The sequence below is a fragment of the Macaca fascicularis genome, chromosome 13, assembly GCF_037993035.2.
Source record: "Macaca fascicularis isolate 582-1 chromosome 13, T2T-MFA8v1.1".
NCBI classification, from domain to species: domain Eukaryota; kingdom Metazoa; phylum Chordata; class Mammalia; order Primates; family Cercopithecidae; genus Macaca; species Macaca fascicularis.
Genome location: NC_088387.1, coordinates 75,531,967 through 75,554,748, shown reverse-complemented (window position 1 = coordinate 75,554,748; position 22,782 = coordinate 75,531,967). Strand labels below are relative to the sequence as shown.

Below are 22,782 nucleotides of genomic sequence, written 5' to 3'. Positions count from 1 at the left end.
CGGCCCAGTTCTGGCTCCCCGAGTCCAACACGGTTTTGCTAGCTAGGCGTGCGCCGCTTCCTCCCATTGACTGTGACTTTGGGCCAGTCCTCCCTCCCCAGCTGGTTCCTAAGTTTTCTCATCGGTGTCTGCAAGTCTGTTTCCTCGGCAGTGAGATGTCGATAATCAGAATGAAGTAAGATGAAACCTGGCACGGAGCTTGGCCTGCAGCCAGAACAGGGCACCTAGTTGCATTTAGCAAACGTTTGCTAATTGTGAGGCTAAATCGTCTCGCTTCCTAGCGATTAGAAAAGCCTGGGCTTCCCAGTGCCCAGGAAACTAAGGAGAGTTCCCAAACCCTCGGGTTTCCTTTGAGTAGCTTGCCAACTTGGGGTGATGAAAACGCACTCCCCTCCTCCCGCCGCCGCTAGGTCGGGCTCTGAACGCACGAGCCTCGGAGCTATGAGGTCATACGCGGGTCATGTGACCGCTGCCGCATCTGTCAACTGTGATACAATTACTAGACTGTCGGGGCGCCTATGACATTCAAACCTGCCCTCTCCTCCTCCTCCTCCCTCTCGGGTGCGCCGGCTCTTTTCACACCAAGGCACCGTCTCAAAAGTCTAGGCTCCAAATGCTACAATTTAAGAAAGGAGAAAGAGGGAGGAAAAAAGTCCAAGATTGCACTTCTCGTTGCTGCCGTTTGAAACCATGCTTAAGCCCCGTTCTTTAAAATCCTTTCTGCCAAAGCAAGTTGGCATATGTATTAAGAGCCTTTTAGAAATCGTCATACTCTTTAACTCATTAATTCCTGTTCTAGGATGCTTGCATATGGAAATAGTCCAAACTAGAGCAAAGGTTTAGGTACACAAAATTCACTCCCTTATTATTAAACCAACTATATATGATGATAATGAATAAATCAAGGTATAAAAGAACAATATAAGGAAGTCACTTAAAATGCTGATTTTTAAGAATTTTTCATGACATGGAACATGCACCCAAAAAATGACAATAGCAAGTATTTGTCGTGTGCCAAACGTTCTGCTAAATGCTTTATATGGATTGACTCTTACAACCTTAAGAGACAGATAATCTAATTCTTTCTTTCTTTTTCCTTTTCTTTCTCTTTTTTTTTTTTGTTTTTTTGTTTTTTTGTTTTTTAAGATAGGGTCTTACTTACTCTGTCCCACAGACTAGAGTGGCGCAATCATGGCTCGTATGGCCTCGATTTCCCTGGCTCAAGCAATTCTCCAACCCAGCTTCCCAAGTAGCTGGGACTACAGGCACTCGCCAACACGCCCAGCTATTTTTTAAATTTTTTGTAGAGATGGGGTCTCATTATGTTGCCTGGACTAGTCTCTAACTCCTAAACTCAAGCAATCTGCCCACCTTGGCCTCCCAAAGTGTTGGGGTTACAGATGAGAGCCACTGGGGCTGCTGCTTCTTCTAAAAACTGGCCTAGACCAAAAAAAAAAAAAAAAGCCTAAGGTTGACTAGCTAATAAAGTGTGAAAAATTGAGGGTTACGGTTTATCCAAAGGGATGAACTCTGATCTAGGTTAATTTGAGTCTAGAGCCCAGCCTCTTAGCCTCCACACTCTGAACTGTCTGCCACAATAGTAACGAGTAAGAAATAAGAATACAACATTGCATATACACCATCAGGCCAGTGATGTGTATATATGTGTATACATTTGCCACTACACACAATGTATGCAGAGGAAAAGGATGGGAAGACAGACTCCCACATTTTCACTATGGTATCTCTCAGTGGTACAATCACCAGTGATTTAGATTTTCTTTTAAATTTTCTATAATGTGTGTGTATTAATTTAACAGTTAGACAAAATGTTACATACAGATCAATTTCACTAAAAAGCCAGGTGCTAATTACAGCAGTATTCATTGTAATAAAAACTTGAAAGTAGCTCAAATGTCAATTATTATTGGATTCGTTAAGTGAATTATAAAATATATATCTATTGCAATAGTTTGCAGGAATTGAAAATGAAGATTACAAAGACCAAGTGATACCATTATGTGAAAATAAAAAATGCTAGGCATACTATGCATAATTATTTGAGGATATCATTGTAAAATCTATAAGGAGAGAGGAAATGATAACTGCAACAGGATGGTAAAATTAAATTTAATTAAAAGAATTTTTTTGAACTTCTACAACATTTTTCTATTTCTTGTTTAGTAATAAAACTAGTTTCATTGATTTAAGGTTTAGTATCAAAATTAGCATGGAACACATAGATATTTCTTTTGCCTTTTAGAATGCTTTCTGTTTTATCTCATTTTATTGCCAAAACATCCCAATGCAAATAGGCATTTTCTCTCCCACGTTAATGATAGGACAGTTACAGCCAAGAAAAAGTGAGCAAGTTGCTTGATGTAAACTAGCAGATGAATAGCAACCCTACACTAGAACCCTAGGCTTGCAAGCTCCCGCCCCAAGGCTCTGGCCTATAAAAGCACATTGATTCTCTCACAGAGAGGGCTGCAAAGCCCTGCTTAGACAATACAAACTGCCATTATTAAGACCCCAAACCATAACAGACAAACAGAGAGCCAAATCATGAGTGAACTCCCATTCACAATTGCTTCAAATAGAATAAAATACCTAGGAATCCAACTTACAAGAGATGTGAAGGACCTCTTCAAGGAGAACTACAAACCACTGCTCAATAAATAAGAGAGGACACAAACAAATGGAAGAACGTTCCATGCTCATGGATGGGAAGAATCAATATCGTGAAAATGGCCATACCACCCAAAGTAATTTATACATTCAATGCCATCCCCATCAAGCTACCAATGACTTTCTTCATAGAATTGGAAAAAAATACTTTAAAGTTCATATGGAACCAACAAACAGCCCACATTGCCAAGACAATCTTAAGCCAAAAGAACAAAGCCGGAGGCATCACGCTACCTGACTTCAAACTGTACTACAAGGCTATAGTAACTAAAACAGCATGGTACTGGTACCAAAACAGAGATATAGACCAATGAAACAGAACAGAGCCCTCAGAAATAATACCACACATCTACAACCATCTGATCTTTGATAAACCTGACAAAAACAAGAAATGGGGAAAGGAGTCCCTATTTAATAAATGGTGCTGGGAAAACTGGCTAGCCATAAGTAGAAAGCTGAAACTGGATCCCTTCCTTACACCTTATACAAAAATTAATTCAAGATGGATTATGGACTTAAATGTTAGACCTAAAACCATAAAAACCCTAGAAGAAAACCTAGGTAATACCACTCAGGACATAGGCATGGGCAAGGACTTCATGTCTAAAACACCAAAAGCAATGGCAACAAAAGCCAAAATTGAAAAATGGGATCTAATTAAACTAAAGAGCTTCTGCACAGCAAAAGAAACTACCATCAGAGTGAACAGGCAACCTACAGAATGGGAGAAAAATTTTGCAATCTACTCATCTGACAAAGGGCTAATATCCAGAACCTACAAAGAACTCAAATTTTCAAGAAAAAAAACAAACAACCCCATCAAAAAGTGGGCAAAGGATATGAACAGACACTTCTCAAAAGAAGACATTTATGCAGCCAACAGACACATGAAAAAATGCTCATCATCACTCACCATCAGAGAAATGCAAATCAAAACCACAATGAGATACCATCTCACACCAGTTAGAATGGCAATCATTAAAAAGTCAGGAAGCAACAGGTGCTGGAGAGGATGTGGAGAAATAGGAACACTTTTACACTGTTGATGGGACTGCAAAGTAGTTCAACCATTGTGGAAGACAGTGTGGCGATTCCTCAAGGATCTAGCACTGGAAATACCATTTGACCCAGCCATCCCATTACTGGGGATATACCAAAGGATTATAAATCATGCTGCTATAAAGACACATGCACACGTATGTTTATTGTGGCACTATTCACAATAGCAAAGACTTGGAACCAACCCAAATGTCCATCAATGACAGACTGAATTAAGCAAATGTGGCACATATACACCATGGAATACTATGCAGCCATAAAAAAGGATGAGTTCATGTCCTTTGTAGGGACATGGATGCAGCTGGAAACCATCATTCTGAGCAAACTATCACAAGGACAGAAAACCAAACACCGCATGTTCTCACTCATAGGTGGGAATTGAACAATGAGATCACTTGGACACAGGAAGGGGAACATCACACACTGGGGCCTGTCATGGGGTCGGGGGAGGAGGGAGGGATAACATTAGGAGATACACCTAATGTAAATGACGAGTTAATGGGTGCAGCACACCAACATGGCACATGTATACATATGTAACAAACCTGCACGTTGTGCACATGTACCCTGGAACTTAAAGTGTAATAAAAAATAAAAAAAAGCTATAATCATAAAAAAAAAGACCCCAAACCCAAGATCCAAGTGTAGGTTCTCTCTAGCGGGTAAGCCTGGAGGCAGGAAACATGCCTATTAATGCTCTTTGTCTTCAGACTGGGAAGTTAAAGGCGTAAAGCATTCTCCTGCACTCTCCATACTCATCCACACACCCACTTCCCCGCAACCATACACATGCAGCCACGCTTGCCCCCAAAAGCAGTCTCCCTGGGAACATGCTCTGCTCTTGGATGGAGAGAGAGGCCAGTAGATTTGTACTTTATCCTCTTCTTGCAGTTTAAGGCACAACCTTGCCCACAACCCCTGTAGGAGAAGCAAAGATCCCTGAGGCCAGAATGTGCCAAACACCAGTTGCAAACCATGCTGGTATCAGTGAAATAAACCTGGAAAGAGAGAAGAGAAAAGGTCAAGGATCAGTGACAGCTGGTGAAGCCAGCACTGGGGTGGGAATTGGGGGCCTGGAGAGCCCCAGGAAAGTTGGTTATGGACCCCTGGTCCCTCACTTAATAGAGATGTGACTTGCCAGGGTCACACAACAGCTGGAGAAAATGGGGAGTGAGTCCAATCTAAAGCCCAAAGGAATCCATCAAAGACAGGGCCACAATTCCACAAAGCCAGGCTCTATTCATTCATTCAACATATACCCAGTACCCTTCTTGCTTACCATATCTTTCTGATTTTTATGGGGCCAGAGCCAGTACCCTAGCCCTCACCCCACTCCCCAGTCCCTTGATGGGGCTGGTGAACCTCATAGCTCAAAGTGGGAAAAATCTGGGAAGTCACAGGTAAAGGGGTGGCCATCTCTCCAGGGCAACAAACCCGAACTCCAAAGAAAACAAACCAGTGGGCTGAGAGTCCAGGAGATGTCCGAGTCTGAGGATTCCACAGCACAGTGGGAACGTTTCTGGAAGGTAGAAGGAGGCAGGAAGAGGTGCCTCTCAACTCAAGCAGTCGAGACATTTAAGCTTACTTTAAAGAACTAAGAGAAAACGGAAAGGTATGGAGGTGTGGTAATGGCACAAAAATTTAGAAGGGGGAGCTAAGCCTAGGTTTAGCAGTCCTGCTGGCAGATGAGCATCCCCAGTAAGGAGAAAGGGAGGTGACAGTGTGTGGATCAGGTGATGCTTCCTCAGCTGGCCTGAAGGATTTCTGTAAATAGTATGTGTGTTTGTTCCTGCCTTGGGGTGGGATTATCATAATGTTAGTCATTTCTGCTACTAAAGACATAGGTGAAGCGAATGGTACTCTTTGCGAGGAAAAGGGATATCATTGGCCCCAAAGGCTATTTACAGGGGGCTTTCCAGAAAAAAATGTTTGAAGTGTGCATTGGTTGGAGCTGACTGACGACAGGGCATTGGCTTTCCTACTTTTGTGGAGTTGTTGAGAGTTATTTTGAGCAAGGAAGGGGAGAAGCAAGTGCAAGAATCGGCACACAGTAAAATGAGGCCATGCCCCTTACATACTTTGGAGCTCCCAGTGGCTTCCCACTCTAGTTATGATAAATCCAAATTCCTTAAATGCCACCCACAAGACCCACAAAAGCCCTATCCTTTCTCTTTCTCCTCCACACACAGTGAAGCCCCATTGGTCTCCTTCCTGCTCCTTACACCAGCAGAGCTGTTTTCGTCTTGATGCCCCTATGGTTCAAGTGTTGCTATGGTCTGCATGTCGATGTCCCCCTAAAATTCATATGTTGACACTTAATCCCCAATGTGATAGTGTTAAGAAGTGGGGCCTCTGGGAGGTGATTTAGATCGGGAGGGCTCTGCTCCTCATGAATGAGATTAGGTGCCTTGATCTTAGACTTCCCAGCCTCCAGACTGTGAGCAATGAATTTGTCTTGTTTATAAATTGCCCAGTCTAAGGTATTTTCTTATAACAGCCCAAACAATCCAAGACAGATGTGACGCGCTTGCCATTCCCTCTGCTTAGAATGAACGCCCTTTCTATCTCCCCAGTTCCCTCCTCCCCTTCTTCTGTTTTTGTGGCTGGCTCCTTCCCTTCCTTTAGGTGCAAGGTAGATTTAGGAAGAGGCCTTCCTTGAGCCGGGGTCATGGAAGGCCATGCTGCCCATAACCCTTTACTTCACATTAACACTTAAACCAATCCCAAGTCATCGCCTGCCTGCTGACTTGTTTAGGGTTTACCTGACCCCTCCCACTGTACCCACCCCTCCCCACTTCATTCACATTAGAATGTTCCTTTGTGAAGGCTGGGCCTTAACTGTCTTGTTCATTGCAAGGGATGCAGTGCCTGGCAGAGTGCCTGACACTTGGTAACTACTCAATAAATATTTGTCAAATGAATGAATGAATAAGAGGTCTACTGATTTGAATTTAACTGAATGAAAACCCAGGGTTCAATTTCCAAACAAGCAAAGAAAAAAATCTTCAAACCCTCCCTATTGTTCTCCTTCTACCAGTTGAACCCCAACCCATTTTGTTTCTACTCCCTCCCCTCCGCTTCCTTCCCTCTCTCCCTTCCTTTCTTTCTTCCTTCCAGTCTTTTCCTGGGCCCCTCAAGTCACATCCCTTGTGCAGTCACCCACAGGCACCCCTTCTCTGTGGGCCTTCATTTTCACTGAGCCCTGAGGTCACAATACCCTGGGAAGGAGAAATGAAGGATTTTCCAAGGACCCAGCTGTGGCCACGCACTTTCTGTCCTCTCTGTCCTGCTGGAAGCCAAAGTTCTTAAGCTTCTGTACAGCAAGTTTTTTGTAAAATGAATGATGACAACTTAGTCTTTTCAGGCTTTCTGTTTGCAGTCCCAGGAGGCTTCTTAGCTAGTGATGACCCTGGACTACTTCCTGGCTTCCTCTGGGCTTTGGATTCAGACAAACATTTGGCTCTCAAGATCCCTTCATGCTCTAAACCTTCTGTAATCTCCAGGACATGAATCCACTCAGGTTTGGTAGGAACTAGGGTAAGTCAAACATCACCCTCTAAAGGCTCATTTCCCAGAGATGAAAGCACGTGCTGGGTGCTCTCACTCCAAGGATGTGCTGGAGGGTGTGGGGAACCGGGCTCAGGGCCTATCTGGACTGATCCCCTTTTGCTGCATCCACAGCGGGAAGCAGAGTAACTCAACTCCCAATGAAAGGAGTTAAGAAAAGAAACTTTATCTGAGGAATATAAGTCCTTTTAATGATCAGGCCCAGAGAGACACTAAAACGAGACAGCAATCATGTCCAACTGCCCCGCTCTGAACAATGTGTTCGTCTCTTGAAGCTGCTTGCTATCACCACAGTAGCTATAGATCAACCTAATAATGCCCTACCAGGCACTATAACCCACGCTCTATAGCTTAACAATGTACAGCCAATCAAATCAATGTTATTTATGTAAACCAATGAGAATTCCTGACAAACAACTTTATATCAACCCATGCCCTATGTTCTGCTTTTGCCTTTAAAAATCCGCTTGTAACTTCAGCTAATCAGAGTGTATATTTAGGGCAACTTGAATCTATGCTCACAGGTTGCAGTCCTCAAACTTGACCCAAATAAACTCTCTACTTATATTAATTTTGTCTCTGCTTCTACCTTTTAGGTTGACATATTGCTGTTCTGTAAGGCAAGACCACCGGGTGAGCTGTGTGATTGTGCAGGAAAGCAGGGGGCACCAGGAAAGGTGAGGGTTTATCGTGCTTTAGGACTGCGCATAGGAACGTGGGGGTGGGAGGTGAGACTAGAGTCCTTTCCCAGTGCTGTCAGTACCAGGTGTGATTTCAGAGATGAACTCGTGAATTGGAAGGGGTGGCTGGGTGGACCGGGAAGAGCATAGGATGGGGGCAAAGGCTTGAGCAATGTCCCTGGGGAGCCCAGGAAGGGGCTGCAGTTGCTCCCTAGAGGTGATGGGGGGTGTGTGTGGTTGGGCCCAGAGTTGATCTGCTGACCCACTTCCAGGGGCCCTATGAGCCCAGGGTCAGAGATGAAGCCCTGCAGCATTTTCTGTTGGTTCCACTGCCTTCTCTGAGGTCCTGCCACACAGTCAAAGCATCCCCTCCATCTCTGGCTCTCCAGGCAGCTCAGGATCAGAACCAAATCCACACCCTCCCTTCACCAAGTTACTCTGCCTCCCATCCTCAGGAGGCAGCTGGCCTCCTAGCATGTGGGGCAGGACCTCCTTGCTGTGTGTTCGGTTCCTCCAGCTCTTCCCCAGCAGGGAGTGAGTCTACAGCAGTCCCATCACCACAAGCAAAGCCTCTGCATCAGTAGCAGACAGCTTCTCTTGCGCCTGGGGAGGAAGTGTTAATGAGGAGAGGTGTGGGGAAGGGTTGTGCCTGCCTGCCGTTTTAACAGTTTGCTCCTTTTGGCTCACGGGACCGAGGAGCTTACACAAGGAACATGCCTTCTAGAGGGGAGAATGTTAATGCCAATAAAGCACGCATGTTAGTTTGTACCATTCACTCAACTAAGAGAATGCACCCAGTGCAAACCTTTCTAAGGTAAAGACCTCTACAGGGCCATAGTTGTCGGAGCTCAACAGGATGGTGACAGGTAGCCCACCCCAAAGGTCAACTCTAGCCTTGATGGCCACATAGACATGAAGGCTAAGATGTGCCTCTCCCACGGCTGAGGCCCCCATGGAGGACACAGACCAGGCCCAGTCCCTCCAGAGCCTCCTGCCTCTGCACCCGGGTCCAAAGCAAAGCCCCTTCCATCTGTTTCCCATGGAGGGATGGGACTCAATAAACCCTCAGGCAAGCCCAGGAGTAACCAATCACTGGACTGAAGTGAGGCAGGGGGCACATCCTGCCTGAGTTTCAGGCTGTTCCCATCCACAGTCTTTTCCTGAGAGCAATAGGGGATTTTCTTGTCCAGAAAGATCCTTGGAATACAATGCACCACCTTTCCCCTGACCACCATCTCACATCCTTGCCCTTTTTTTTTGGCCAAATCTATGGACTAGGAGAGGAGAGAGGCTCTGGAGTCCTCCATCCATAACCCAGAGCTAGGCCTGGAGAGAAGAATGTAACAATGATCAACACTTGTTCAGAACCTACTGTGTTAGGCACTAAAGTAACACAGCAGCAGGGGATGCAAAAAAGAGAAAAGATACAGTCTCTGTCCATAAGGAGCTGTGTCTAAAAAGATGAGAAACAGTAGATAAAGTTGCTGACAGTAAAGAAAAGCAGTGCGTGAAAAGTCCTCAATGAGAGACACAGTCCCTACATCCAGAGACTGCGGGAGGCCAAGGTTTTTGTGTTGCTGAGGGGACATGGTGAGGAAAAGGCTGGAACCCACGGGGTTGAGGGAGAATGCTGGGGGAGAAAGAGCTAATGTGTGGCAGCTCCAGCAGAGAGAAAAGTTGGAAAACATAGAGATGCTTAAATGCGACTTAGGGGAAAGTTTGTCCCACAGGTATGATGCAATGCTCTCCTCAACTTCCCACAAAACCTTTCATAAAACCTACGACTGCCCATTTTTGGGGGAGGTGAATTGATGTTGGGGGCAGCTAACAGATTGAGGGTGGCTCAGGGGGCCAGAGCTAGGGTAGGCCGAGGGGTTCAGACACTCCAGGGTTACAGCAGGAAGTGGGGGCTGACTTCCCGGAAGGGGAGGGGCTGGGGGCTTGATGAGCTGGGAAGTGGGTGCTTTGCTGGGCCTGGAATGATGGTGAGGAGAGAGGGGGGAAAGCTCGGAGGGTAGGGAGACTCTCATAAGAAAAAACTGTAAGATGATATGAAACTGTAATAAAGCCTCAAGCCTGGACAAGTGAAAAAAAATATATTGGGGTGGGGGAAGGGAGGAGGCATAGGACAGAAGTCACTGATTCTAATCTCTTCCACTTTTGTACCATGAAGTTCACCTGCCTCACGAAAGAGCGGGTAAGGTTATTTATCACCTCTCACTCAGGCTGATAAATAGCCCCCGTGCTCTCACGGGGAGCCCCCTGCCTCCAGTCTCTCCCCCGCATTAATGTGTCCTCCACCCACAGCGACACTGGAATAATCTTTCTGAAAGTCCAGCTGTCATTGTTTCATTCACTCTTAAAGTCCCTCAATGACCTCCTTATCACTCACCCACCAGAATTAAGTCAAAACGCCTGAGCAGGCCAGGTGTGGTGGCTCACGCCTATAATTCTAACACTTTGGGAGGCCAAGGCAGGAGGATTGCCTAAGCCCAGGAGGTCAAGACCAGCCTGGCCAACAGAGTGAGACCCGTCTCTACAAAGAATAAAAAAATTGGCCAGGTGTGGTGGTGCATGCCTGTAGTCCCAGCTACTCAGGGCTGGGGACCAAGCCCCCAGTCTATCCCCTTCTGGAAATTTGGCTCCCACTTCCTGCTGTAACCTGCTGAGGTGGGAGGAGCGCTTGAGCCTAGGAGCTTGAGGTTGCAGTGAGCCAAGAACACACAACTGCCCTTCAGTCTGGGCAACAGAGCAAGACCTTGTCTCAAAAACAAAACAAAACAAACAAACACACACACACACACAGAAACAAAAACAAACAAACAACCCCCCCCCCCCCAACCTCCAGAGCAACACCCTGTAATGAGGCCCATCTTTCCACCTTCATCCATGGTCTCTTCCTCCTCACCCCTCACATTCCATCACCCCAAACTACACAAAGCTCCTCTAATGTGCCCTGCATTTTCACACCTCAGGGCCTTGGCACATGCTTTCCTTCCTTTGCCTGGAGGGCTTTCCCCAGCTCAACTGCCAGCACCCAGGAACCCTTCTGTTACCCTCCCTTCCTGCCACCGTCTTCCCACAGGGTTTCACATCACCACTAGGCTGGCACTTGCCACATTGTATCATTATCATGATCATCATCTGTTTATGTGTCTATGACTCCTTAAAGAACAGAACCAGATCATATTCTTCTTTGCAGCCCAGCACCCAGCACAGTGCCTGGCTCATCACTGGCATTTAGAAAATGTTCACTGAGGCCGGGTGCAGTGACTCGCATCTGTAATCCCAGCACTTTGGGAGGCCGAGGCGGACAGATCATGAGGTCACGAGTTCGAGACCAGCCTGACCAATATGGTAAAACCCCGTCTCTACTAAAAATATAAAAATTAGCCAGGTGTGGTGGCACACGCCTGCAGTCCCAGCTACTTGGGAGGCTGAGGCAGAAGAATCGCTTGAACCCAGAAGGCGGAGGTTGCAGTGAGCCAAGATTGCGGCATTACACTACAGCCTGGGCGACAGAGCTAGACTCCATCTAAAAAAAAAAAAAAAAAATTCTCATTGAATGACTAAATTTGAAACTCAAAAGGGCCCACAGAGAAGACACCCTGTGGGGAGTCTGTCCAGCTGACAAAGACCCTTCTTTCTCTGGGAACTGCCCCAGACACCAACTGGACCATAGATAGACACCTGACCCCAGTTTGGCCAAATAGATTCCCTCTGGGAAAGTGGAATGGACTTCAAGAGAAGCAAGTTTGTTTCTGGAACTATAACATGTCAACTTTGGAATGGTGGGGCATGCATACTCTACCATTTAAACTGGGCAACAGAGAAAGTCACTCCTTAAAGAAAGAAAAATGGCCACATAAAGGATTTCAGATGGCTTTCTGAGTCCCAGTTCCAGCCCTCTCCTGAGATCACAAAGGATTCCCGTTCTGGGTTCTGTGAGACACCCCCACATACTCGTAGCCTGTCCCTTACTTTGTGTTTGAGTTTCATGAAGTTTCTGTTCCTTGCAGAGTCCTAACCACACAGGCCAACCTTTGCCCTCAGCAGAGCATCTTGGGATTTCTTTTCTTCAAAAAAATTCTATTTTAATAAATAAAGCAACATCAGGTATGGACTAGACCTTAAATCACACATACGTATGCAGAACCCGCTATGTAATCTGCAGAGCCCAGTGCAAAATGAAAATGTGAGATCTGGCTAGGCACGGTGGCTTACGCCTGTAATTCCACACTTTGGGAGGCGAGGCGGGTGGATCACCTGAGGTCAGGAGTTTGAGACCAGCCTGGCCAATATAGTGAAACCCCGTGTCTATTGAAAATACAAAATTAGCCGGGTATAGTGGCATGAGCCTGTAAGGCTGAGGCAGGAGAATCACTTGAACCCAAGAGGCGGAGTTTGCAGTGAGCCACTATTGTGCCATTGCACTCTAGCCTGGGCAACAGGAGAGAAACTCCATCTCAAAAAAGAAGAAGAAGGAGAAAGAGAAGGAGAAGGAGAAGAAGACAGAAGAAGAAGAAAGGAAGAAAGAAGAAGAAGAAAGAAGGAAGAAGGAAAAAGGAAGAAGGACGAAGAAAGAAGAAAAAGAAAGAAAAGGTAAGATTCTTTGTTCAAAAAGCAGGAAAGAAGTGCCATGAACGGCACTAAAGTATAAAGCTTTTTTCTTTCTTCTGTAGTCTCTTCTTGACTTTTCATAGTGTTTATTTGCTATTTAATGTCTTTTTAAGTGAAGAAAATTTAAATTATTAGCATGAATTCTACCATTTAAAGTTTAAATTATTAGCATGAATTCTACCATTTACTTTTCTATTGTGCAATGCCTACATGCCAAGTCACAAAAATTATATAATCTGTATTTCTTGGCTCCTCCCAGAAAGTGCCTCACACTGGCCAGAAAAGATGCATCCAAGTTCCCCTAGGCACTGAACTGTCCAAGGGAGGACGCTGCCAGGCACAGGGATACTTTACAGGCCAAGTGCAGATATTTACAAGCTCCTGAGGGTCCTGCCCTAAGACTCTGGTGCGGCAAGTTTGGCAGCGGTTGGGTCCCCCTTCCCACTAGCCACAAGTGCAGGCCTGGGCCAGGATCAGGGAAGCTGAGCTGGCATCTCTCCTTCCAGTGGGCAGGCTGCCCTATAGCGGACAGGAACTCCTAGGGTCTTTAAACCTCTACACCAGGACGGGCTCAGTATCTGGTGGGTAAGAGACTCACCCCTTCCCCCAAGTTGTCTACTGAATATGCCACGGAGCTGCCAGCCTTGGGCAAGGATTTCTGGCCCTGAAACTCCACAGAGCATGAAACCCCATTCTGACCCTCCCTGCATGTACACCAGGCCCCCGCCAGGGGCAGAGGGAAGCAATGCTCACTGGGTGAGGTGGAGGAAGGCTGGGCTTCAGGGCACCAGAGGACTGGGAAATGGTTAGCCAACAACCCATCCAAAGAAGGTAGGTAGACTTTGGGAGTCAGTACCATGCGTGAGCCAAGGCTCCAAACCCCTGGCACATGCCCCAATGTTCCATCAATGTCACTTACAAAACACACATTCAAAGATGAAATTCGGAATTTCAGGGCAGCAAATACAGATCACTAAACCCCAGATGCTGGGCCCTTCGGAGCATGGGTCCCTGTGTGACTGTGCTGGTTGGATGCCCATTAAGTTGATTCTGGACATGTGAGGAAAACCTCTAGACCTCATTAAATAACATCAGTTTGGGTACTGAAGCTGAAACAAAGGAAGAAAAACACACTTCATATGCATATTAAACTAGAGCACCCAGATCCACAGGCCAAGAACACTATTCACATCTCACACATTCACCACCTGAGGCCAAGCTGAAGAGCAGATGTCATCACTCCCTTCATCCCAGACTGCAGAATGGACCAGAAGCTGTGGCATGGATGGATGAATTGGAATTTGAATTCTGAGCATTAATTTGGGCTTTATTTCAAAGTTAACACTTTAGCCATCCAAGGGGTATTTCATGAAGAAAAACAGAACAATATCAGAGCATCAAAGAGGAGGAAACACTACTAGTTTCTTTTCCCCCCAAAACTTAAACTTTCGTGGTTTAGTGGTTCAACACTAGCTTCACTTCCCAGAGGCTTATATAAAGAACTTTCTGTTGGCGTTAGCACCAAACAAGGCCATTCGTATTTCTGGCATCTTTTCCTTCGCTGAGAGATCCAGTCGGCTTTCCAAGGTATTTGAAACCTTTATTCTCTGATTGCCACTGTAGACCTCCACACCTCCAGCTGCATTCACAGCCAGGTATGCCTCTTGATCAATCTGGACCTCCACATGTTTTTGGGAAATTGTCATGTATTCGGGGATGGCTTTTTGCACAGCAGCCTCCACCAGGAGGAGGTCCTGTGGCCGGCAGCGCACAATCATCACAGGTTCCAGCAGTCGGAGCAGACCCTGGAGCACCAGTTTATCCAGAAGCCCCTGGTAGACCTCTGGGTTCTCCACAATCCGGCTGAGTCTCAGCTTCGCCTCACTGAGCAAATCCGAGATGAGGTCATCTCGGGCTCTCAGGACTTTCAGCCTTGCCTGATTCCTCATGGTGGACATCTGGATTTTCTTCTGCTGCTCTATCTGCTTCTCCTTTTTCTCGTAATACTCCATAATCTTCAGTCGTTGGGTTTGCACAAGGCGTCCTTTCTCAATGTTAAACTCTTCCTCAGCCTTGGCATCGATTTCCTCTGCTTTCTCATTGGCTTCCTGCTCAATGAAAGCCATCATGTGCTTAATCTGCTTTTTCACATCGACATCACTCAGGGCCATGGGTGCTCTCAGAGGCGATGGCAGAGAGGGAGCTGGCACACTGGCTCCTTTAACTTAGGACAATTTCAGGAGTGTCTCTGGAATTCCACTTTCTCAGCTATACCAGTGAACAAGAGGACGAAAGAGAAAGTCAGAGGCTTTAGAGGAGGATTGCAGAGACTGTATATATAGGAATACATATATGTATTCCTATATACATATATATAGGAGACATATATATAGGAGACCCCTCACTTCACAGATGAGGAAACTGAGGTTCAGAGAGGGAACACAATTCATCCAAGTTTATACTCTAGAAGAACAGAGACTTGAACCTGGGTCTCCAGAATTCCATCCCTGCTACACTCACTATCATTGTCATCAAATAATAATGAGGCAGTTAGGGCAGACCTAGTCCAGAAGCTCTCTATGGAGCAGTGGCCTGAGACTCAGATAGCAAGTCAACAGAATGGAAATACCAAATTAATACATAAATGGAAAGCATATCCACATTTTGGGGTCAGAAGGGTTGGGGAAAGTCTTAAGAAACTCGTGGTCAGCCAGGATTTAATCCAGAAAGGCTGCCTGGAGGTAGGAGGGTTGTAAGAACCTTCAAATGATACAGAGAAAAGGAATACTACTAAGCAGAAAATGGCGCCTTGGAGAGATGAGATTTGCTTTGTAACCTAGCATGAGATCCATCCTAAAGAATGTTCCATGTGCACTTGAGGAGAATGTGTATTGTGCTGCTGTTGGGTGGAATGTTCTGCATACATGTCTGTAAGTCCATTTGGTCTATAGTGTTGTTCAAGTTCTCTGTTCTTTACTGATTTTCTGTCTGCATATTCTATCCACTATCTATTCACTTCCCAGAAGCTTATATTTAAAAACTTCATGGCTGAGAACAGTGGCTCATGCCTGTGATCCCAGCACTTTGGGAGGCCAAGGCAGGTGGATCATGAAGCCAGGAGATAGAGACCATCCTGGCCAACATGGTGAAACCACATCTCTACTAAAATACAAAAAAATTAGCCAGGCATGGTGGCATGTGCCTGTAGTCCCAGCTACTCAGGAGGCTAAGGGAGGGGAATCACTTGAACTCAAGAGGCAGAGGTTGCAGTGAGCTGAGATCACACCACTGCACTCCAGCCTGGTGACAGAGCAAGACTCCATTTCAAAAAACAAAACAAAACAAAACTTTATATACTTTATATAAGTCTAGACCTCCCCACTTCCCTAGAGCTCATATAAGGGAAGGGGGAGAGATTGAAGGTGGTCTTTTTACTGGAAGTGATTTCCAAACCTGGATGTATATCTGAACCACTTGGAGGATCTTTAAGAAACATAGCTTTTAGCGTGGTGACTCACGCCTGTAATCCCAGCACTTTGGGAGGCCGAGCTGGGTGGATCACCTGAGGCCAATAGTTCAAGACCAACCTGGCCAACATGGTGAAATCCCATCTCTACTAAAAATACAAAAATTAGCTGGGCGTGGTGGTGGCTGCCTGTAATCCCGGCTATTCAGGGAGCTGAGGCAGGAGAATCACTTGAACCTGGGAGGTGGAGGTTCCAGTGAGCTGAGCTTGCGCTATTGCAGTCCAGCCTGGGCGACAAGAATGAGATTCTGTCTCAAAAAATAAATAAATAAATAAAAAGAAAAAGAAAATATAGCTTTTAAGGCCCCAACACTATACCTACTGAATCAGAATCTCTACCAGTAAGGTCTGGGAATCCATATCTTTGAAAGGCTCCTGGGATGCTCAACAAGCCCAGGAAAAGGATGTATGAACAAAATGAGAATATCAAAAAAGATATAGAAAATATGAAAAAGAACCAAACAAATTTTGGAGCTGAAGAATACAGTAACTGAACTGAAAAAACTCACTAGAGGAGTTCAACAGGAAAAGATCAGTGAGCTTGAAGATACAACATTTGAAATTATCCAGTCAAAGGAGCAAAAAAAAAAAAAAAAAAAAAGAATGACAGAGAGAAAAGAAAGCCTAAGAGACTTATGGGACGCCATCAAGCAGACCAATATATGCATTATGGGAGTCTCAAAAGAAGTCTGGGAAAAAAGGATAGAAAGTTTTTAAAGAAATAATGGCCAAAAACTTCTCAAATCTGGAGAAGGAAATGTCTATCCACATTCAAGAAGTCTAATGGACTTGAACTAAGATAAACCCAAAAAAGTCCTTATCAAGACACATTATAATCAAATTGTCAAAAGTCAAAGACAGAGATAATTTTGAAAGCAGAAAAAGAGTCTCATCACATATAAGGGAGCTTCCATAAGACTACCAGTGGATTTCTCAGTAGATATCTTATAGTACAGGAAAGAGTAAGATGATATATTCAAAGGGATGGAAAAAAACCCCCTGCTAATCAATAATACTATATTTGGAAAAACTGTCCTTCGAAAATGAAAGAAAACTAAAGATGTTGCTAGATAAACAAAAGCTGAGGAAGTTCATCACCACTAGACCTACCTTACAAGATATACTAAAGGGAACCCTTCTATTTCAAATGAAAGGCCACTAGACAGCATATGAAAGTATAAAGCTCACTAGTAAAGATAAAGATACTGGCAAATACAGAACACTGTAATACTGTAATGGTGGTATGTAAATCACTTTTAATTCTGGTATAGAAGTTAAAAGGTTGGGGGGCGCCCAAGATGGCCGAATAGGAACAGCTCCAGCCTCCAGCTCCCAGTGTGAGTGACACAGAAGACGGGTGATTTCTGCATTTTCAACTGAGGTACTGGGTTCATCTCACTGGGGTGTGTCGGACAGTTGGTGCTAGTCAATGGGTGCAGCCCAACCAGCGAGAGCTGAAGCAGGGCGAAGCATTGCCTCACCTGGGAAGCACAACGGGGAAGGGAATTCCTTTTCCTAGCCAAGGGAAACTGAGATACACAACACCTGGAAAATCGGGTAACTCCCCCCCAATACTGTGCTTTACCAAGGGTCTTAGCAAACAGCACACCAGGAGATTATATCCCATGGCTGGCCCGGAGGGTCCTACGCCCACGGAGCCTCCCTCATTGCTATCACAGCAGTCTGAGATCTAACTGCAAGGTGGCAGCAAGGCTGGGGGAGGGGCACCTGCCATTGCTGAGGCTTAAGTAGGTAAACAAAGCCACTGGGAAGCCCGAATTGGGTGGAGCCCACCACAGCTCAAGGAGGCCTGCCTGCCTCAGTAGACTCCACCTCTGGGGACAGGGCATAGCTAAACAAAAAGCAGCAGAAACCTCTTTAGATGTAAATGTCCCTGTCTGACAGCTTTGAAGAGAGCAGTGGTTCTCCCAGCACAGAGGTTTAGATCTGAGAAAGGACAGACTGCCTGCTCAAGTGGGTCCCTGACCCCTGAGTAGCCTAACTGGGAGACATCCCCCACTAGGTGCAGACTGACACCTCACACCTCACATGGCTGGGTACACCTCTGAGACAAAGCTTCCAGAGCAAGAATCAGACAGCAGCACTTGCTGTCAGCAATATTCTATCTTCTGAAGCCTCTGCTGCTGATACCCAGGCAAACAGGGTCTGGAGTGGACCTCAAGCAAACTCCAACAGACCTGCATCTGAGGGTCCTGACTGTTAGAAGGAAAACTAACAAACAGAAATGACACCCACACCAAAACCCCATCAGTAAGTCACCATCATCAAAGACCAAAGGCAGATAAAACCACAAAGATGGGGGAAAAGCAGTGCAGAAAAGCTGCAAATTCAAAAAATGAGAGTGCATCTCCCCCTCCAAAAGAACGCAGCTCATCACCAGCAAGGGAACAAAGCTAGACACAAAATGACTTTGACGAGCTGAGCGAAGAAGGCTTCAGTCAATCAAACTTCTCAGAGCTAAAGGAGGAACTACGTACCCAGTGCAAAGAAACTAAAAACCTTGAAAAAAGAATGGAAGAATGGATAACAAGAATAACCAATGCAGAAAAGTCCATAAATGAACTGATAGAGATGAAAACCATGACACAAGAACTACGTGACAAATGCACAAGCTTCAGTAACCAACTCGATCAACTGGAAGAAAGAGTATCAATGACTGAAGATCAAATGAATGAAATGAACTGAGAAGAGAAGTTTAGAGAAAAAAGAGTAAAAAGAAATGAACAAAGCCTCCAAGAAATATGGGATTATGTGAAAAGACTAAATCTACGTCTGATTGGTGTGCCTGAACGTGACGGGGAGAATGGAACCAAGTTGGAAAACACTCTGCAGGATATTATCCAGGAGAACTTCCCCAACCTAGCAAGGCAGGCCAACATTCAAATTCAGGAAACACAGAGAACACCACAAATATACTCCCTGAGAAGAGCAATTCCAAGACACATAATTGTCAGATTCACCAAAGTTGAAATGAAGGAAAAAATGTTAAGGGCAGTCAGAGAGAAAGGTCAGGTTACCCACAAAGGGAAGCCCTTTAGACTAACAGCAGATCTCTCGGCAGAAACTCTACAAGCCAGAAGAGAGTGGAGGCCAATATTCAACATTCTTAAAGAAGAGAATTTTCAACCCAGAATAGCATATCCAGCCAAACTAAGTTTCATAAGTGAAGGAGAAATAAAATTCTTTACAGACAAGCAAATGCTGAGAGATTTTGTCACCACCAGGCCTGCCCTACAAGAGATCCTGAAGGAAGCACTAAACATGGAAAGGAACAACTGGTACCAGCCATTGCAAAAATATGCCAAAATGTAAAGACCGTCAATGCTAGGAAGAAACTGCATCAACTAACAAGCAAAACAACCAGCTAATATCATAATGACAGGATCAAATTCACACATAACAATATTAACCTTAAATGTAAATGGACTAAATGGTCCAATTAAAAAACAAAGACTGGCAAACTGGATAAAAAGTCAAGACCCATCAGTTTGCTGTATTCAGAAGACCCATCTCACGTGCAGAGACACACATAGGCTCAAAATAAAGGGATGGAGGAAGATCTACCAAGCAAATGGAAAACAAAAAAAAAGGCAGGGGTTGCAATCCTAGCCTCTGATAAAACAGACTTTAAACCAACAAAGATCAAAAGAGACAAAGAAGGCCATTACATAATGGTAAAGGGATCAATTCAACAAGAAGAGCTAACTATCCTAAATATATATGCACCCAATACAGGAGCACCCAGATTCATAAAGCAAGTCCTTAGAGACTTACAAAGAGACTTAGACTCCCATACAATAACAACGGGAAACTTAACACTCCACTGTCAACATTAGACAGATCAATGAGACAGAAAGTTAACAAGGATATCCAGGAATTGAACTCAACTCTGTACCAAGTGGACCTAATAGACATCTACAGAACTCTCTACCTCAAATCAACAGAACATACATTATTCTCAGCACCACATCACACTTATTCCAAAATTGACCACATAGTTGGAAGTAAAGCACTCCTCAGCAAAAGCAAAAGAACATGAATTATAACAAACTGTCTCTCAGACCACAGTGCAATCAAACTAGAACTCAGGACTAAGAAACTCAATCAAAACCACTCAACTACATGGAAACTGAACAACCTGACCCTGAATGACTACTGGGTACATAACGAAATGAAGGCAGAAATAAAAATGTTCTTTGAAACCAATGAGAACAAAGATACAACATACCAGAATCTCTGGGACACATTTAAAGCAGTGTGTAGAGGGAAATTTATAGCACTAAATGCCCACAAGAGAAAGCAGGAAAGATCTAAAATTGACAATTAAAAGAACTAGAGAAGCAAGAGCAAACACATTCAAAAGTCAGCAGAAGGCAAGAAATAACTAAGATCAGAGCAGATCTGAAGGAGATAGAGACACAAAAAACCCTTAAAAAATCAATGAATCCAGGAGCTGGTTTTTTTAAAAGATCAACAAAATTGATAAACCGCTAGCAAGACTAATAAAGAAGAAAAGAGAGAGGAATCAAATAGACGCAATAAAAAATGATAAAGGGAATATCACCACTGACCCCACAGAAATACAAACTACCATCAGAGAATACTATAAACACCTCTACGCAAATAAACTAGAAAACCTAGAAGAAATGGATAAATTCCTGGACATATACACTCTCCCAAGACTAAACCAGGAAAAAGTTGAATCCCTGAATAGACCAATAGCAGGCTCTGAAATTGAGGCAATAATCAAGAGCCTACCAACCAAAAGAAGCCCAGAACCAGCCAGATTCACAGCCAAATTCTACCAGAGGTACAAGGAGGAGCTGGTACCATTCCTTCTGAAACTATTCCAATCAATAGAAAAAGACGGAATCCTCCCTAACTCATTTTATGAGGCCAACATCATCCTGATAACAAAGCCTGGCAGAGACACAACAAAAAAAGAGAATTTTAGAACAACATCCCTGATGAACATTGATGCAAAAATCCTCAATAAAATACTGGCAAACCAAATCCAGCAGAAGATCAAAAAGCTTATCTACCATGATCAAGTGGGCTTCATCCCTGGGATGCAAGGCTGGTTCAACATATACAAATCAATAAATGTAATCCAGCATATAAACAGAACCAAAGACAAAAACGACATGATTATATCAATAGATCCAGAAAAGGCCGTTGACAAAATTCAACAGCCCTTCATGCTAAAAACTCTCAATAAATTCGGTATTGATGGAACATATCTCAAAATAATAAGAGCTATTTATGACAAACCCACAGCCAACATCATACTGAATGCGAAAAAACTAGAAGCATTCCCTTTGAAAACTGGCACAAGACAGGGATGCCCTCTCTCACCACTCCTATTCAACATAGATAGTGTTGGAAGTTCTGGCTAGGGCGTATTCAATTAGGAAAAGAAGAAGTCAAATTGTCCCTATTTGCAGATGACATGATTGTATATTTAGAAAACCCCATCATCTCAGCCCAAAATCTCCTTAAGCTGATAAGCAACTTCAGCAAAGTCTCAGGATACAAAATCAATGTGCAAAAATCACAAGCATTCTTATACACCAATAACAGACAGAGAGCCAAATCATGAGTGAACTCCCATTCACAATTGCTTCAAAGATAATAAAATACCTAGGAATCCAACTTACAAGGGATGAGAAGGACCTCTTCAAGGAGAACTACAAACCACTGCTCAGTGAAATAAAAGAGGACACAAATAAATGGAAGAATATACCATGCTCGTGGATAGGAAGAATCAATATTGTGAAAATGGCCATACTGCCCAAGGTAATTTATAGATTCAATGCCATCCCCATCAAGCTACCAATGACTTTCTTCATAGAATTGGAAAAAAATACTTTAAAGTTCATATGGAACCAAAAAAGAGCCTGCATTGCCAAGACAATCCTAAGCCAAAAGAACAAAGCTGGAGGCATCACGCTAACTGACTTCAAACTGTACTACAAGGCTATAGTAACCAAAACAGCATGGTACTGGTACCAAAACAGAGATATAGACCAATGGAACAGAACAGAGCCCTCAGAAATAATACCACACATCTACAACCATCTGATCTTTGACAAACCTGACAAAAACAAGAAATGGGGAAAGGATTCCCTATTTAACAAATGGTGCTGGGAAAATTGGCTAGCCATAAGTAGAAAGCTGAAACTGGATCTTTTCCTTACTCCTCATATGAAAATTAATTCAAGATGGATTAGAGACTTAAATGTTAGACCTAAAACCATAATAACCCTAGAAGAAAACCTAGGTAATACCATTCAGGATACAGGCATGGGCAAGGACTTCATGTCTAAAACACCAAAAGCAACAGCAACAAAAGCCAAAATTGAAAAATGGGATCTAATTAAACAAAGAGCTTCTGCACAGCAAAAGAAACTACCATCAGAATGAACAGGCAACCTACAGAATGGGAGAAAATTTTTGCAATCTACTCATCTGACAAAGGGCTAATATCCAGAACCTACAAAGAACTCAAACAAATTTACAAGAAAAAAACAACCCCATCAAAAATTGGGCAAAGGATATGAACAGACACTTCTCAAAAGAAGACATTTATACAGCCAACAGACACATGAAAAAATGCTCATC

At 44.2% G+C, this 22,782-nt stretch overlaps 1 protein-coding gene across 1 annotated transcript in view; it reads right to left on the bottom strand.

Moving 5' to 3' along the window:
• Positions 1-13,923: 13,923 nt before the first annotated feature.
• Positions 13,924-22,782, bottom strand: part of ATP6V1E2 (ATPase H+ transporting V1 subunit E2) — a 38,313-nt gene continuing 29,454 nt past the window's right edge. Inside the window, exon 3 of the mRNA XM_065527114.2 lies at positions 13,924-14,882. Within this exon, the coding sequence (XP_065383186.1) occupies positions 14,105-14,785 (681 nt within the window). The 5' untranslated portion in view covers positions 14,786-14,882 and the 3' untranslated portion in view covers positions 13,924-14,104. The remainder of the gene's footprint in view (positions 14,883-22,782) is intronic.